At 44.2% G+C, this 17,171-nt stretch overlaps 1 protein-coding gene across 5 annotated transcripts in view; it reads left to right on the top strand.

Annotated features, from left to right (window-relative positions):
• Window positions 1-17,171, top strand: part of ZSWIM8 (zinc finger SWIM-type containing 8) — an 80,448-nt gene that overhangs the window by 59,764 nt on the left and 3,513 nt on the right. For 2 of the 5 annotated variants that reach the window (XM_039360037.1, XM_039360040.1), the window contains 5 exons: window positions 2,830-3,053; window positions 5,143-5,625; window positions 7,133-7,301; window positions 13,915-14,088; window positions 15,924-16,043. In XM_039360037.1, coding sequence (XP_039215971.1) covers window positions 2,830-3,053; window positions 5,143-5,625; window positions 7,133-7,301; window positions 13,915-14,088; window positions 15,924-16,043 — 1,170 coding nt within the window. Of the gene's footprint in view, window positions 1-2,829; window positions 3,054-5,142; window positions 5,626-7,132; window positions 7,302-13,378; window positions 13,450-13,914; window positions 14,089-15,923; window positions 16,044-17,171 lie in introns of those variants that run through there. The other 3 variants (XR_005558708.1, XM_039360038.1, XM_039360039.1) reach the window with 3 other exon arrangements.

Below are 17,171 nucleotides of genomic sequence, written 5' to 3'. Positions count from 1 at the left end.
TTCAACTTCAGGATCTGGCCTTCTAAAGAGCAGTCAGGGTTGATCTCCTCTAGGACTGACCGGTTTAGCTATAGTTTATTGTGAAAAAGATTAGTGTGAGCAATGGGGAGAATGACCTTGCATAGGATCGCCATATAAAAATGTGGGAAGTGTGCACTGCTCCAAAGATAAATAATTTTTACATCATAGCTCTTAGTCACCCTGAATCCCATTGAGTTTCCATTCTAAGTCTGTTTTTTGTCAGTCTTTAAAACTGGTCCTGCGTAGTAAAACAAAAACAGCTTTCAATTTGAGCATTCACAGTTTGTAAAGCTTTAGCTCTTTCTGTACTAATGAAGATATTTCCTTCTAAGCCAACCCGTCCCAGCACGTCAGTATGGTTTTAATTGTCCCAGCAAGTCAGTATGGTTTTAATTGTCAGGAACCAGGAATTGTTTTTTAACTCCTCTTTTAGCCTCTTCGTTAACGGGCTATCAGGTTCAGTTGATTTTGCCTGTGATGGCCCTTGAGAGACTGATTCTGGTTGCGGAATAATGGAGTTCACTATCTCCTCTTGTCTGCTTTTGTATTGGGACAATCTGGACAGGGCGTCAGCTAGGAAATTTTTCCCTCCCGGGATGTATTTTAGCATGAAGTTGAAACGGTTAAAATACTGGGCCCACTGAACTTGTTTAGTAGATAACTTACGGGGGATTTTCAGTGCCTGTAGATTTTTGTGATCAGTCCATACTTCAAAAGGTAAGTAGCTCCCTTCAAGGAAATGACACCATGTAAGCAGAGCCCACCTCACCACGTAAGCCTCTTTCTCCCAAACCACCACCTTCATTCAATGTCCATTAACTTTTTGGAGGTATAGGCACAGGGTTGTAAATCCCCATTCTCATTCTTTTGCAAGAAAACAGCTCCTACATCACATTGCTGGCATCAGCTTGAATAATGAATTGTTTCTCAGGATTGGGATGTTTGAGAATGGGTTCTCCTGCAAACAGTTTCTTTAAGTTCTCAAAAGCAGTCTGGTATTCAATGGACCAATGGCAGGGTCGTGGCTTCCCCCCGTTTTTCCCAGTCTTTAACAGTTCAGTAATTGGCAGAAAAATCTCTGCAAAGGGGGGGATAAATTGCCGGTAGAAGTTTGTGAATCCCAAAAAACTCTGAAGTTGCTTAAGGATTCGCGGGGGCTGCCATTCTAGCACAGCTTTCACTTTAGCCGGATCCATCTCAACACCTTTGCTGGAAATTCTATATCCTAGGTCAGTGAGGACGAACCTTTTAGAGTCCGAGTGCCCAAACTGCAACCCAAAACCCACATGCATCGTCAGGTGCCGGGTGGGTGTGGCCCATTGGGTGGGTGTGGCCCATTGGGTGGGCGTGGCTGTGATGGTAACAGCAGACTGGGCGGGACTAAAAAGTTCAATCAATCAATTCCAACTTTGCAAGATCTTTTTTTCCCGCGAGAAGTTGAAATTGATTGATTGATTAAACCTTTTTTTTTGTACATGGTGGCGGAGGCCTAAAGCAAAAAGGTTTTATAAAACCCAGTGACGGCGCACGTGCCCACAGAAAGGGCTCTGAGTGCCGCCTCTGGCACCCGTGCCATAGGTTCGCCACCACTGTCCTAGGTAATCCAAACATGTCTGATGGAACTCACATTTTGAGAGCTTGGTATAAAGTTTAGCGCTCAACAGTTTTCTGAGCACTTCATGTACTAACTTGACATGCTCCGCCACTGTTTCTGTGTAGATGAGGATGTCGTCACGGTAAACTAAAAACCCCTTGTACAGGTGGTTATGCAATACTTGATCTATCAATTGCATGAACACTGCAGGGGCCCCCCTGCAGTCCGAAAGGCATAACATTGAAGTGGAAATTCCCAAAGGGGCTATTAAAAGCCGAGTCTTAAGTCTAAGTCGGAGATTTAGCCCTTCTTGTATCAGCTATCTTACTGAAAATTGTGGTTTTAATTCAGTGATTGACTATTGCATTTCAGCAGCACACTCTAGCACAGTGGTTCTCAACCTTTTTAATGCTGCAACCCCCCCAACCGGTCGTAAGTCGAGGACTACTCAACCGGTCGTAAGTCGAGGACTACTCAACTGGTGCAGCACCGTTTGCAGAATGGGACTTTTGGCGGGCTCAGCAGGGCAGAGACAGCCTGGACAATTCCTAGTGGCTTTTGAAAGCCAATAGAATTAGACTCTATTCAAGAGAGTCTATTCTATTGGCTTTCAAAAGCCAATAGAATAAAAGGGAGTAGCACAGCTAAGGAAAAGGGGGGAAAAAATGGCGGACTGCATTGTTTGGCGACCCCCGTGAAATGGTCGTTGGACCCCAAATGGGGTCCCGACCCACAGGTTGAGAACCACTGGTCTAGCAATTCTTTTGTGCCTGCATAAAAGGGAGAGAAAAAGGTGGGCCCAATCTGCTCTTAAGTCAGTTGACAGGCTAACGTTAGTAGAAGTGGGCAATATAGTTACATGTTTTAGGTGGAATGGTCAGGCATCTTATGTAGGAGATCAGATGGCAAAATTTGGTCAGGTGCAAGACGCATTTGCATGCATTCAGAGCTAAAAGAGATGTGGAATTTTGGCAACAGAAACAGTTTTCCGGGGTCTGTAAAAAAGAAGCATATGGTAGCAGCAGGGAAATGGGCCATAGATTGTCTATTTCTGGCCTCTAGTTAGTCTGGTTTTTAAGGTTGTCCAAGATGCTTGCCTTTGTAACAACGTAATAATTTCATCACTGGAAAGAATTAAAAGCCCTTGGGATTCCTTAATATACAAACCTCATATCTGACCTGATTTCCTTCTGCTCTTTTTCTCTGGCCTCTAGGGCAAGCCATGGAGATTGGCAGTGCGGCCTTGAATATCTTAGTGGAGTGCTGGGATGGTCACCTAACCCCCCCAGAAGTGGCATCGTTGGCGGACAGAGCTTCAAGAGCTCGGGATTCCAATATGGTTCGATCGGCCGCTGAGTTGGCGTTGAGTTGTTTGCCACATGCACATGCCTTGAACCCCAATGAGATCCAGAGGGCCCTGGTCCAGTGCAAAGAGCAGGTGAGCAATTCAGAAGCCTTTGATTCACCTCAGCACCTAGCAAATACAGGCATCTGCCTAGCTTTTTCATGGCATTGGGGAACAGGATTGAAACATGGGCTACCGTTCTTCTTGAATAAACATATCAATAACTATATTGTTTAGAAGTTATCTTCCCTGGTTTTCAAGTTCTTTGGAGCTGCATCTCTTGGAAGTGAAGTTATGACTCTGTCTAGCAACTTCAGTGTTGTAGGAAAGATCCTTTCTCTAGTTCATATCCTTCCTCTATAAAACAACATGCCAATAACTAGAGCAGGAGTAGGCAACCTTGCCTCTTTTATGACCCATGGATTTCAACTCCCAGAATTCCTGAGCCAGCCATGCTGAGGGGAAAGGGAGGGGTTTCCAAGCTGAGCCATGCTGGCTCAGGAATTCTGGGAGTTGAAGTCCACGAGTTATAAAAGAGCCAAGGTTGCCTACCCCTCCTCTAGTTACTGGCATGTTGTTTTATAGCTTTATAATTCTATAAACTGAATTAAAACAAATCAGGAACAACCAAGTTAAGCCAAATACATAAAACCACTGAGGAGAATAAAGTGATTTTATATTAATTTTTTTCAAAGCTTCTTGTGTATAAAAGTAAATTATTATAAATTGTGCAGAGCCATTTATTAGAGTCTGAGGCTTTGGAAAACAGCCTTGTGTGTTTATTTTTCAGAAATGGAATACAGATGGTCCTAGATTTACAGCCATTCATTTAGTAATTGTTCAGAGTTAACAATGGTACTGAAAAAGGGGACTTGCAATGGTCCTTGTGCTTAGAACTATTGCAGCATCCACACAATCGCTCGGTCACAATTTGGGTGATTGGCAACTGGCTTGTATTTACAATGGTTGCAGCATCTCCAGGTCATGTGATTCCCATTTACAGCCATTTACAACAAAGTTAATGCTGGGAAGCCGGATTCACTTAATAACTGCACGATTCATTTAACAACTGCAGTGATTTGCTTAACAACTGGCAAAAAGGTCGTAAAATTAGGGTGTCATTCACTTAACGACTGTCTTGCTTAACAGTGGAAATTCTGGTCCCAATGGTGGTTGTAAACCATGAGCAGATTAACCATTTCCACTTCTACGTCTTTGAATAATTTCACGCAGATAACAAAACTGAGCAGTTAGTTGTTTTATACTTTCAACTTTGTTTGGCAGAATATTATGCTAAAAACTTCTCCGTCAGATTTTCATAACTGCAATTTATTTTTAATTTGTGGGAACTAGTTATCGTTGATTCATTTTGTTCAGCCAGAGGGGGAGGTAGCTGTTCCCTTTGTAAATCAGCAGCGTTTTTGTTTTTTTTTTCATGTGTGAAAGAGAGATCTTTATTTTTGCGCAAAAAGGTTCAGAAGTGATTTAACAATCAACAAATTTCTGAACAAGGGGGAGGGTCTAAACTAAAGCTTTATAGGTTTCTTTTTCTCAGGAACAAAGGAAGCATAGATGGAATCTTACATTGTATATGGAATCTACTTTGTGTAACATTCAGATAGTTTCTCACACGTTAGGTCCATTTCTCATGGGAATACAATGAAGGCAGTTTTTACTTTTATACAATGTTTCTAAATATGCATTAGGTCATTCACGTACTGTTAATACAGCTTTTGGCTAACACAGCTTTCTTTCAGAGATTATGCAGACACATGATTTTTGCTTTTAGTGATTTTTCATTATTATTATTATTATTATTATTATTATACTTTATTCTTCTTTATTCTATGTTATTCTATTTCTTTCCCACATTAGCGTGAAAGCTGGCCTTTTCCATGCCTAATTGCTTTGTACTGCTAATTTTGCTGCCTTGTAGCCCTTAGTTCAGGGGTAGGCAACCTCGGCTCTTTTATGACTCATAGACTTCAACTCCCAGAATTCTTGAGTCAGCTATGCTATGCTGATTCAGGAATTCTGGGAGTTGAAGTCCATGAGTCATAAAAGAGCCGAGGTTGCCTACCCCTGTTAGTTGTATTTCATTCTAATAGTTGATTCTAAAGGGTTATTTCTAAAGGCTCCTATAAAAATACCTTGAATCTCAATGTAGTTTTTGAATTTGCAGGATAATCTAATGTTGGAGAAGGCTTGTCTGGCTGTAGAAGAGGCCGCCAAAGGTGGAGGAGTTTATCCTGAAGTTCTGTTCGAAGTTGCTCACCAGTGGTACTGGTTGTATGAGCAAACTGTCGGGGTAACTCTTGCTCAGAGGGAAGGAGCAACAGGCTGCAGTGCAAACGGAGCCCGGGCGCCGTGCGAAACAGTCCGTGGACAACCAGACACCAGAGTGACATCAGAATCTGCCACAGTAACGGTGGCTGCTGCAGTGACGGCAGCAGCCACGGTAGTGCCTGTGATCTCAGTGGGGTCCACCATATACCAGCAGCACACCGTGGCAGGACCAGCAATGGCACACGCGCACACCCAGGGCCTGCACCCCTACACGACACTCCAGACCCACATTCCTTGCAATCCTCAATACATCAGCCATCCTCTTCAGCACATGCCACGGCCAGCAGTCTTTCCAGTGCCCGGTTCTGCTTATCCACAGGTAGGTTGTTTGTAACCGTCTAGAAAAACAGTCTAGAATAACTACTTTGACCATGACACGTCTACTTTTCAATGCCGATGACAGGGACTAGGCCAGGGGTTGGCAACCTCAAACACTCAAAGAGCCACTGGACCTGTTTCCCACAGAAAAGAAAACACTGGGAGCCGCAAAACTTGCACGCGCACCAGAGGGGGGGGCTTGATTGAAGAGTTTAATTAAAAAGAAATACAGGCTGCTGTGCATGAGTTCTCCCTCCCTCTCTCTTTTCTCTTCCCCCCCTTCTCCGATCTTCTGCTTACCTGGCCGGCTGGCCTGACGCTGTTCTCCGACAAGCAGACACACATTTTTATTGGGCTGCTATCTCCTGCCCTTAGTCTGCCAGTCCTCTTCCCCCACTCAGTGTGTGTGTGTGTGTGTGTCTGTCTGTGTGTGTGTGTGTGAGAGAGAGAGAGAGAGAGAGAGAGCTGCTGCTGTCTGCTGCTTCCTGCTGAGACGCAGCAAAGGCAGGAGCCCTGCCCAATAAGCTTGTCAGCTTGTTGGAGAACAGCATGAGGCCACTCTTCTCTTACACACACACAGAGAGAGAGAGAGAGAAGGGAAGCGCAAGTGCTTCTCTCTGTCTCTGTCTCTCTCTCTCTCTGCAAATGGCGGAGGAGGACTGGGAGCCGCAGTCCTGAGAAGGCTCAAAGAGCCGTAGGTTGCCGACCCGTGGACTAGGCAATGGCTGGGCAGAAATGGCATTTTATTTCTTTTTCCATTTGTGAGCAGGGACATTGGGAGGAAAGTTTCTTTTTTGTTCAAGGAAAGAAATGTGGGCACACACATACGCACACTCAGCAGTAATAGCAACTACACTGCCCTAAAAGTCTCCTGGGAGGAGTTTTCCTCAGATGTTTCTGATGTAATCAAAGGCTAAGAATCTGGGCGATCAGAGAGATGATTGTACAGTCATGTTAGTGCCCCTTGGACAATCTTGAACGAAGCTTCACTCGATCTGTGTTTGGATGGATCGTCCAGCTCAGTCTACCAATTGCTATCGGAATCTTTTTTCTTTTATTTGAGATCATAATGTCTTGAGTGTAACTTATTAACACCAGGACACTTTTTTTTGTTCATAAGTAGTTGGAGTTAGCCTTGCCTAACTAGAATGTACTAACGTTAACAAAAAGTCTTACATTCCTGGAATTACAACTTTCAAACTGTTGGCAAAGCTATGGTATACATTTGTACTTGATATTTTTCTATGAAAATACGCTCAGTGTGTTTCTTCCTGCAGCTATGAATAATTTTCACATGCCCCTGGTCAAGTTTGACACCCTTGGTGACACCCCTAAGAAACATTACCTTTCTTTTTAAAATATTTTGGTTTGGACGTCTTCCCCTTTCAGAACTCAAACGATGTGCAGGAGATGGTATTGTGGGTATGCAAAGGGCAGATTGCCCCTGCCCAAAATGTGATATTGCGCCTTTGTGAAGGAACTGGCAACTCTATCCTGTTTCTCTGCAGGGTGTCCACCCAGCGTTCATCGGGGCCCAGTACCCCTACTCGGTAACTACTCCGTCTTTGGCGGCAGCCGCAGTGTCATTCCCAGGAGTCGCTGTCCCTTCCATGACGCAGATTGCCATGCACCCGTACCACGCTGAGACAGGGCTCTCTCTGTCTTCCAATGTAGCAAGTGAGTATTCCTATGCCAGGTGAAAAGACACTTTAGCAGGACTTTTTTCTAACTGATCGTTGCAAATATTAAAATTACTGTAGCATGGCTTCCAGTGTGGAAACGTCTTAACGTTTAGTTTCCAACCTCTGTTCCTGTGACTACAACCAACGAGAGTGTTTGTTAAATAATAAGGGTAAACCTTCACTATGCTGTTGCCTTTTTCTTGGTGGTTGAGTTACAACTGTCAGATTTTTCTCACGATGTTCGGAACGTTTGGGGGCTGCGTTTAGTTTTTTTTTTTTTCGCAGTATTGCAGTCGTAATTACCGAATGGCTTCCATTGGCAATGTGGCCCATCACAAACTATCATTTGCAGCTGATCATTTTGCGTTAGGCTGCAGATCGTTCAGCATCTTCACAATACAATGTGAGGTAGGGAAAGGCAGGGAGTAAGAACAGTGCCGGTGCTTAGGGGCGGGAGAAAAAGAGAGAAGTGGAACGAGCAGTGGGAGCACTTAGGCAAAATATTGTGCTTTCCTTGCAAACAGGAAGGCATTTACAGCTGGAAGCAGTTGTTGGAACTGGAGGTTGCCTAAGCCACAGGAGATACCTCCCCCTTGCCTGGTTCCAGAGACCCTTGCACTAAGGCACCAAAAGGGGTGAAGTGCAAAACGAGGGAAAAGGACAGCATGCCTTACTCCAGTGGTTCTCAACCTGTGGGTCGGGACCCCATTTGGGGTCCAATGACCATTTCACGGGGGTCGCCAAACAACGCAGTCCGCCATTTTTTTCCCCCTTTTCCTTAGCTGTGCTACTCCCTTTTATTCTATTGGCTTTTGAAAGCCAATAGAATAGACTCTCTTGAATAGAGTCTAATTCTATTGGCTTTCAAAAGCCAATAGGAATTGTCCAGGCTGTCTCTGCCCTGCTGAGCCCGCCAAAAGCCCCATTCTGCAAACGGCGCTGCACCAGTTGACTAGTCCTCGACTTACGACCGGTTGAGTAGTCCTCGACTTACAACCGGTTGGGGGGGGGGGTCGCGGCATTAAAAAGGTTGAGAACCATTGCCTTACTCAGACCCCCAATCAGGCCTTATTCATAAAAAGCAGTGCAAAGTCAGAGGACAAAGCTTCTCACTTAATGATGTGAAGGGACTTTGGGAACAATATAGATCCGTGGTGGCGAACCTACGGCATGTGTGCCACAGGTAGCATGCAGAGCCCTCTCTGTGGGCACACTCACTGTCGCCCCAGTCCTAGGCCTTCAGATGGGTTTTATAAAATCTTTTTGCTTTAGGCCTCCGCCACCGTGTGCAGAAAAAAAAAAGGTTCAATCAATCAATCAATTTCAACTTCTCGTGGGGAAAAAAGATCTTGCAAAGTTGGAATTGATTGATTGAACTTTTTAGTCCCATCCAGTCTGCCGTTACCACCACAGTCACGCCCAGCCAGTTGGCCACACCCAGGCAGTTGGCCCCGCCCATCCGGCACCCGACGATACCTAAGTGGGTTTTGGATTGCAGTTTGGGCCCTCTGTCTCCAAAAGGTTCACCATCACTGATATAGATAGTCTTTGGGTACGTCCATTTGTTTAGCAAGTGTTCAGAGTTATGACAGCGTTGAAAAAAATGGACTTGTAACTGGTTCTTAAAGTTCTGGTCACTGGCCAAATGATCAAAATTTGTTCTGGGCCATCACTCACTTGCAGCACCTCCTCTGCCTATGGCAGGGGTATCAAACTGCCAGTCCATGGGCCGGATGCGTCATGCCAAAACCGCACCCACCCCAGCTACGGCAGTGGGGAAAAAGTCGCGATACGTTGCGACAAGTCACATGACGTTGTGAGTTTGACACCTCTGGCCTATGGCACTTGCCCTCACTCCCTAGCACCCACCCATGACACATAACCACAGCTCTCACTAGCTAGCCTGTTTGCCTGCAACTCCTGGCTCTTCCCATTTAATGGTCAGGATAGTGATTAAACTAGTAGACCAGCAAAACGCAGTGGACATAGTATACTTAGATTTCAGTAAAGCACTTGATAAAAGTAGACCACAACCTACTCCTTAGTAAGTTAGGAAAAGGTAGAATAGACAACATCACCACCAGATGGATCTGTAGCTGGCTGGCAAACAGTACTCAATGAGTAGTCTTCAATGGCACCACATCCACATGGAGAGAAGTAAGCAGCGGGGTACCACAAGGCTCCGTCTTAGGCCCAGCACTCTTCAACATCTTCATCAATGACTTAGATGAGGGAATTGAAGGGGACTCATCAAATTTACAGATGACACCAAACTGACACGAGTAGCCCACACCCTAGAAGACAAACTCAGGATCCAAAATCTTGGCAAACTTGAACAATGGGCCCTATCCAACAAAATGAGTTTCAAAATGGAGAAAAGCAAAGTCTTACAATTAGGCAGGAAAAAAAACCAAAAGTACAAATACAGATCGGACGAGATCTGGCTTAAAAACAGTAATTGTGAAAGAGACCTTGGAGTCCTAGTGGACGATCACTTGACTATGAGCCAGCACTGTGCAGCAGCAACCAAAAAAGCTAATACAATCCTGGGTTGTATAAACAGAGGCATAGAATCAAGATCACGCAAGATATTAGTACTGCTTTATAAAACCCTAGTATGACCATACCTGGAATACTGCAGGCAGTTTTGGCCACCATACTACAAAAAAGATATTGAGACTTTGGAAAAAAATCAGAGAAGAGCAACAAAGATGATTAAAAGCCTGGAGACTAAAACATACGAAGACCGGCTACGGGACTTGGGTTTGGCTAGTCTAAAGAAAAGAAGAAATAGGGGAGACATGATAGCAATGTTCCAGTATTTGAGGGGCTGCCACAAGGCAGAGGGGATCACGTTATTCTCCAAAGCACCAGGGGCAGGACAAGGTACAATGGTTGGAAACTGATCAGAGAGAGAAGCAACCTGGACTTAAGGAGAAACTTCCTGACAGTGAGGACAATCGACCAGTGGAACAGCTTGCCTCCAGAAATCATGGGTGCTCCATCACTGGAGATTTTTAAGAAGAGACTGGACATTCACCTGTCTGAGACGGTATAGGTTCTCCTGCTTGAGCAGGGGGCTGGACTAGAAGACCTCCAAAGTCCCTTCCAGCTCTATTCCATTCTATGGTTTGAAGTAATGATGTCACTTGATGTCACTTAGTGACAGAAATTCATATGCCCAAGACTACCTGTGTTTTACACCACAGCCCGAGCTCTACTTTCCCATCCCATTTGCATTCATGTTTAAGAGATGTTCTAGAGCAGTGGTTCTCAACCTGTGGGTCGGGACCCCATTTGGGGTCGAACGACCATTTCACGGGGGTCGCCAAACAACGCAGTCCACCATTTCCCCCCCCCTTTTCCTTAGCTGTGCTACTCCCTTTTATTCTATTGGCTTTTGAAAGCCAATAGAATAGACTCTCTTGAATAGAGTCTAATTCTGTTGGCTTTCAAAAGCCAATAGGAATTGTCCAGGCTGTCTCTGCCCTGCTGAGCCCGCCAAAAGTCCCAGTCTGCAAACGATGCTGCACCAGTTGAGTAGTCCTTGACTTACGACCGGTTGGGGGGTCGCGGCATTAAAAAGGTTGAGAACCACTGCTCTAGAGATTTGATGTGTTTATGTGAATTTCAGTAAATCAGTTTCAGAGTTGGAGATTGAAGTTATGTTCCTATCACTTTACTGATTTCAACAGCAGGAACAGAAACTATTCCCAAAGCAGTTATAATCACCCTGATCCCAGGGTTCTTGGACCTAATCACAGCCCTTTTGTGATGGTGTCTTATTTCTGTCTCGGGCTCCCCAAAATAGCCAGAAGTCCAAAAATGTTGTCTGTCCTTGGCAAGTACTCAATAGGATTTTTCGTAGGCTTTGCTGACTATAGATTGCCCATTTCACCTGGAAACCCTGATTTATGAAACCTTGAGACAAGAATGTTCTCCCTCCCCCCCCCCCCACACACAGAGTTTTTCCTGAAAAAAAGGAGACATGCTCAAAACAAAATGATTTAACCGACAGATAGTACAAGCAACATACTTAAACATTTTTCTTGCCATGCAGAAAATTATTACAAAATTAAAAAATATAGTGATTGAAATATAGCATTGACTAATTGAAAAAGTGCATCATAAATACCAGAAGAAGGCAGAACATCTGCAATATATGGAAAAAAAAACCCCACATTCTCAGAGACTAAGTTATACTTGTTGATTTTTTTTAAGGCTAGATTTTAAATAGAATATTGAATAGGAACCCTACAATATGTGAACACATTCTTTTCTCATCAGCCTGTCCACTGTTGCAGAGAACGTCCCCAGTTTTATAGATAATCGAACAAAACAAGAAAAAAAAACCAGATTAAATTGTTTTAATTTGATTGATGTTAAGTCCCATATGGATGCCGGTTTTAATGCCAACTCATAGATGTGAACAGAAATGTTTTAAAAGGCAGATCTTCATTCTTGGGGAAGCACTAAGCCACTTTTTAAACCTGTTATCAGATTAATGAAATGTTTTCAAAGTGTCTGTCGCTCCCCAGTGAAGGGAAAATTCCAAAAAAAGAGGAAAAAATCATTTTAAGTTGCAGAAGCATTTTAAAGTCTGATAGGGACTTTTGTATTTATTTGGTAAGTTGTAGTAATTAATTTATCAACATTTATAAATGTATAAATGTTTTATAAATATGAAAGTACATTTCACCATGAGTCAAAAACTCAGTTTAACTTGGTCTTGGATATTATTTTTGGTGTTGGTTTTGGGCAGAAATCTACGCTGTACAGCACTCAAATTGTAAGTTGTAATTCAACTTTGAATATCTATATCGAGTCCAGAATTGTATTTAAATTCAGCATTTTAATTTCTGTTTCTGTTGTATCACCCTCATTTCCTATCTGTATGAAGAATTTATCTGCTCACTCCCACAAGGTCACTTGATTGGCGTTCCTTCAAGAATTTGCAAACCAATGGGATGCATGCTTGATGAAAAATAGATTTTTATGCAAATTAATGAGTAAACGAATAAAATTAAGCTACTTAAAAAATCAGTGTCTTTTGTGTATTACAAGTTTGTTGTTAAGATGCTCAATCTCCTTTCTGTTACCTAGAGAGTAGATTTAATTGTTAAGTTAAAAATTTGGCCAGGAAGTGTTTTACACCACTGTCTAATCCAGTGGTTCTCAGCTTGTGGGTCGGGACCCCATTTGGGGTCGAACGACCATTTCACGGGGGTCGCCAAACCATGCTGTCTGCCATTTTTTTCCCTTTTCCCTAGCTGTCCTACTCCCTCTTATTGGTGGCCACACCCACTTGGGGGTCACCACAACATGGGGAACTATATTATGGGGTCACGGCATTAGAGAGGTTGAGAACCACTGGTCTAATCTGAATCAATTCACCGAGTCCATAAGTAGTATTGAGTTCAGGTTAAAAACTAGAACACCTTCTTTGGATTTCAAGTTTTCAGAATTTTAGGGATAGGCAAAAAAATACCGTATATGCCGGCGTATTAGGTGACCCGGCGTATAAGACGACCCCCGCCTTTATAGCCGGACTGCATTCCTAGAATGTCGTCTTATACGCTGGAAACTACCAGTATTTCCAGCGTATAAGACGACTCGGCGTATAAGACGACCCCCGTCTTTGGCGCCGATTTCAGCGCTCGCGGAAGTCGTCTTATACGCCGGCATTTACGGTAATTGTTTCTATCCCAACATTTACTTACTTAAATGGAACAAAAATTGTTTCCTCAAATAACCCACAAATCTATCAATGTCTCCCCAAAGAATACTCAATGTTCCAACAGAGTAGCACACGGGCAGTGATTACTATAAGGACTACTACTCCTGTACACCTGGAATATCTGCCTTCGTATGTTTTCTCTTCTTTCCTATTGATGACAAAAGTCTTCAGCCTGCCACGGCTTTCTGATCTTTGTCACTTCCCCTGAGATGTGGGTCTCAAATCTTCCCTTTTCTTATTCTTCAGTAGTAAGAACTGGGCCTTCACTATCTGCATTTGTCTGATGGCCTGACATAATGAATCCCATGAGTTCCTATTTTCATCTATGTTGCCAGGTTGTCTTTCTTACTTTTTGATGTTGCAAGAATATGTCATGAGATGTTATCTGGAACACTACATAAAAACTGTGAGTCAATTAGCCTCCCCCCCCCCCTCATAAATTTCCGTGTAATTAAACCAGTATTAACACATTGTGCCTTTAGGATTTAACTCTTCTGTTCTATTTAAATAGAATATGGCATGTTATATTGCAAATACTTTTTTAGAAGTATTCATATAGAGAGGGGAATTCTGTCATTCCCAGTGGGGAGCTGGGACATGGGCTGTTTTGGTGTATTTTTTTGCCTTTTGCCAATATTATGCAAAATGAGAGAGGATATAGATGTTGGGAAACATCCAAAAAATTAGGGAAATAAGTCCACTTTTAGAATGGTCAGGCATACAGTGTTACAACCCAGTTTGTTTATTCTCTGCTACCATGTTTCCACCAGGTTAATTAATATGAATCCCTGACATGTATCCATGTATAGCTGAAATCCTGTAGCTGAGGTCTTTGATTTCTCCCCTTTATACGGGTGTTTCTTCTCTCCAGTAGGAAGCGTTCACGCAGGGTCTACTTTCCCAGCAATTCAAGGGACTTCCTTAACAAGCTTGTCTTCTCAGCCCAGCTCCCTTGTGACGGGGGGCTTTCCTTCTGAAGACGAACAACACAGCCAACCGGTCAGTGCTCAAGGACTGCACTATCTTCATTCCGCCTACCGAGTTGGTAAGGACCGCAGACGGTGATTCTTTCCGTGTTCTCTGCCGGCATTCAGAGCAAAAGGGATGGATATCTATTAACAGCTACCTGGGAAGGCTCGCCTGCCCTGCCATTCGTAGATGAAAGTTTAGATTCCCTAGTTTAGGCTGGTGAGCAGGTTCCTGGTGAATAAATAATTCAGGGGAATGAGAAGAGGCACGGGATTAATTGTAGTTGCAGGAAATTGTATTTGTGAACAATTTTGTTCGTTGATCTTCCAACTTTCTGGAAGACCAGAAAGCAGTCTTAAAAATTAGGGACTGTAGACCCAATGGATGATCGCAAGCAATCAAGGTATTCATTCTGGATTCAGGACATTAAAAAAGTGCATCTTCCTTAGTTCTAAAAACTCTGGCTGTCTTGATTCACTGCTCTGGGCACTTGGCCTTTCTCGGTGTTCTTGAACAATGATAAATATGGCCAGTCTGATTTTCACTCCTTGTTAGAGTGATAATGAAGTACAACAGGCATGGACTATTGCAATGGGCTATGCATGGGGTTGCCCTTGATAGCCCCTTGGAAGATACAACTGGTGGAGAATGCTGCAGCACAGGCAGGTATGCATCTCAACAGACCCATGTAGCACCTTTGGTCCACGAGTCACCACTTGTCTTCCAGGTGCAATTTAAGGTGCTGCTTATTACCTGCAAAGCCTTTCATGGCATAGGACAGTGGTGGCGAACCTATGGCACGGGTGCCAGAGGCGGCACTCAGAGCCCTCTCTGTGGGCACGCACACCGTCGCCTCAGTCCTAGGCCTTCAGCTGGGTTTTATAAAACCTTTTTGCTTTAGGCCTCCGCCGCCGTGCGCAAAAAAAAAAGGTTCAATCAGTGAATTTCAACTTCTCGCGGAAAAAAAAGTTGGAATTGATTGATTGAACTTTTTTGTCCCACCCAGTCTGCCGTTACCACCGCAGCCACGCCCACCCAATTGGCCATGCCCATCCAATGGGCCACACCCAGCCAATGGGCCACACCCACCCGGCACTCGACGATGCATAAGCGGGTTTTGGGTTGCAGTTTGGGCTCTCGGTCTCTAAAAGGTTCGCCATCACTGGCATAGGACCTGGTTATTTTTAAAGGACTTTCCATCGCCCATAGCTCCTGTATGGATCAGGCAAAGTTCACATCCTTTTATCCATTAAGGAACAAGACCCAGGAGGGCTTCTCTGTTGTGGTACCTGTTGTTTCGAAAAGCACACAAGTGTCCAGCCATGGGCAAAAGAGCTGTGAGAATCTGGTTCTTTTCCCAGGTTTTGGAACAGAATAGGCAGGCAGGTCTTGTATTTTTGGTTGCCTTTTGGTTGTTTTTCTTCTAGTGTTGGTATATTTTTTTGGGTTCAGCTGTATTGTCTGGTTGTTTTTACTACATGCTGCTATAGATTTGGACCGCCTTATAAATTTCTAAAAAGAAATTAACGTGGGAAGAAGATTATCATGGGAATTCTTTTAATTACCAACACTAAAGAAGGCAAAAAAGAGACGGACCCTCATGCCAAACCTTTGTTACGCTTCCCAATCTTTCATCTCAAGCTTTGCAGAGTCCCAAGGTTCTTCCTTTTTTAAAAAGAAACAAATCAATACTCTGCTAATTTAGCTTCTTCCCCACGTGGCTTTTCTTTGCTACAAATTGTCCCACAGGCTGCTTTTCCCACCTTGTCCCATGGTGCAGGAAGCTTTACAATTAAGGTGTACATTTTAACAAGATGAAGGCCCAAAAGGTTGTCGGCTCAAACTGCTCTCTTTGCCTGTGTGGGAAGTGTGAGTGACCCACTGGAGGGTTCAATTTGCTCTCCCCTTCAGGAATGCTGGCGTTGGAGATGCTTGGTCGCCGGGCTCACAATGACCACCCCAACAACTTCTCACGCAGCCCCCCTTACACAGAAGATGTGAAGTGGCTCCTGGGACTAGCGGCCAAATTAGGTGAGATCCGTGGACACCCTAATGTGAAGGGGAGGGAAAATGCACCCCAAGGTGGATCTCCTGCCTGTGTGTATCTAGATCAGGGCTTTTCAACCTTTTCACCCATTGTACCACTTTTAGGATATGGCAACATCCGAGTACCACCCGTTGCCTAGCAAGGTGTCAAAAACTTGATGACCCAAAAAAAAAAAAAAGGAAAAAAAGTGATGAAGTACAGGTAGTCCTCGACTTACAACAGTTTGCTTAGTGACTGTTCAAAGTTGCAATGGCACTGAAAAAAGTGCCCCCCCAAGCCACAGCTGAGCAAGACACCTGCCTGCCCACCCAGCCACGCTCTTCCTCCTGTCCGAAGTTTTCATTGTTGTGAGCATTTCTGTTGAGGATTGGCAGTGGGGGTGGGGTGAGGGGTGTTTGGTTTTTATTCCCCCCCCCCGTCTGCTGGGTGGTTGCAGCAGGTTTTGGTCACTTCACATGACCCTGGGACACTGTGACCGTCATAAATATGAATCAGTTGCCAAGCATCTGAATGTAAATCACAAGACCCTGGAGATGCTGCAACATTCCAGCTGATCAGTGCTTCTTCTGGGCTCAGCAGAAGTGCCAGGATCAGCGCCGAGCTCCAGTTGGAGCCTGGCACTGATCCTGGCGCTTCCACTGAGCCCCGACAGCCCCGAAGAAACGCCGATCAGCTGGAAAGCGGCACTGATCCTGGCGCTTCCGCTCAGCCCTGACAGCCCTGTAGCTCCAGCTGTCTCTCGCTCAGGCTTGTGCGGTGCTGCCACCGGTTCAGCTCATTCCCCTCCCCCACTACCACTTTTCTAGGATGGTCGCGTACCACCTGCCAGGTGCCAATGTACCACAGGTGGTACCTGTACCACTGGTTGAAAAGCCTTGATCTAGAGTGTTGTAATTGCTTAAAAATGGCTAGAGCTGCTGATTCTGTGGTGAAAAATAGTGCAAATTAAGGGTGCTTCTAGTACATTTTCCAGCTTGAAATCTTCAATGTAATAAGTTGGCAGCTGGTTTTTTTTAAATGTTATTTACAGTACAAGTGTCTTAAAGTTAAAAAGAGAATGTAAAGCTGGTTGCCTTTGGCATCAAGTGGCTCTCTGTAAATCCTATCCCGCA

The sequence above is a fragment of the Crotalus tigris genome, unplaced genomic scaffold, assembly GCF_016545835.1.
Source record: "Crotalus tigris isolate CLP2741 ecotype Arizona unplaced genomic scaffold, ASM1654583v1 scf7180000019147.1630427, whole genome shotgun sequence".
Classification (NCBI taxonomy): Eukaryota; Metazoa; Chordata; class Lepidosauria; order Squamata; family Viperidae; genus Crotalus; species Crotalus tigris.
The sequence above is the reverse complement of the archived record's forward strand: the minus strand, read 5'-3'. Positions and strand labels throughout refer to the sequence as shown.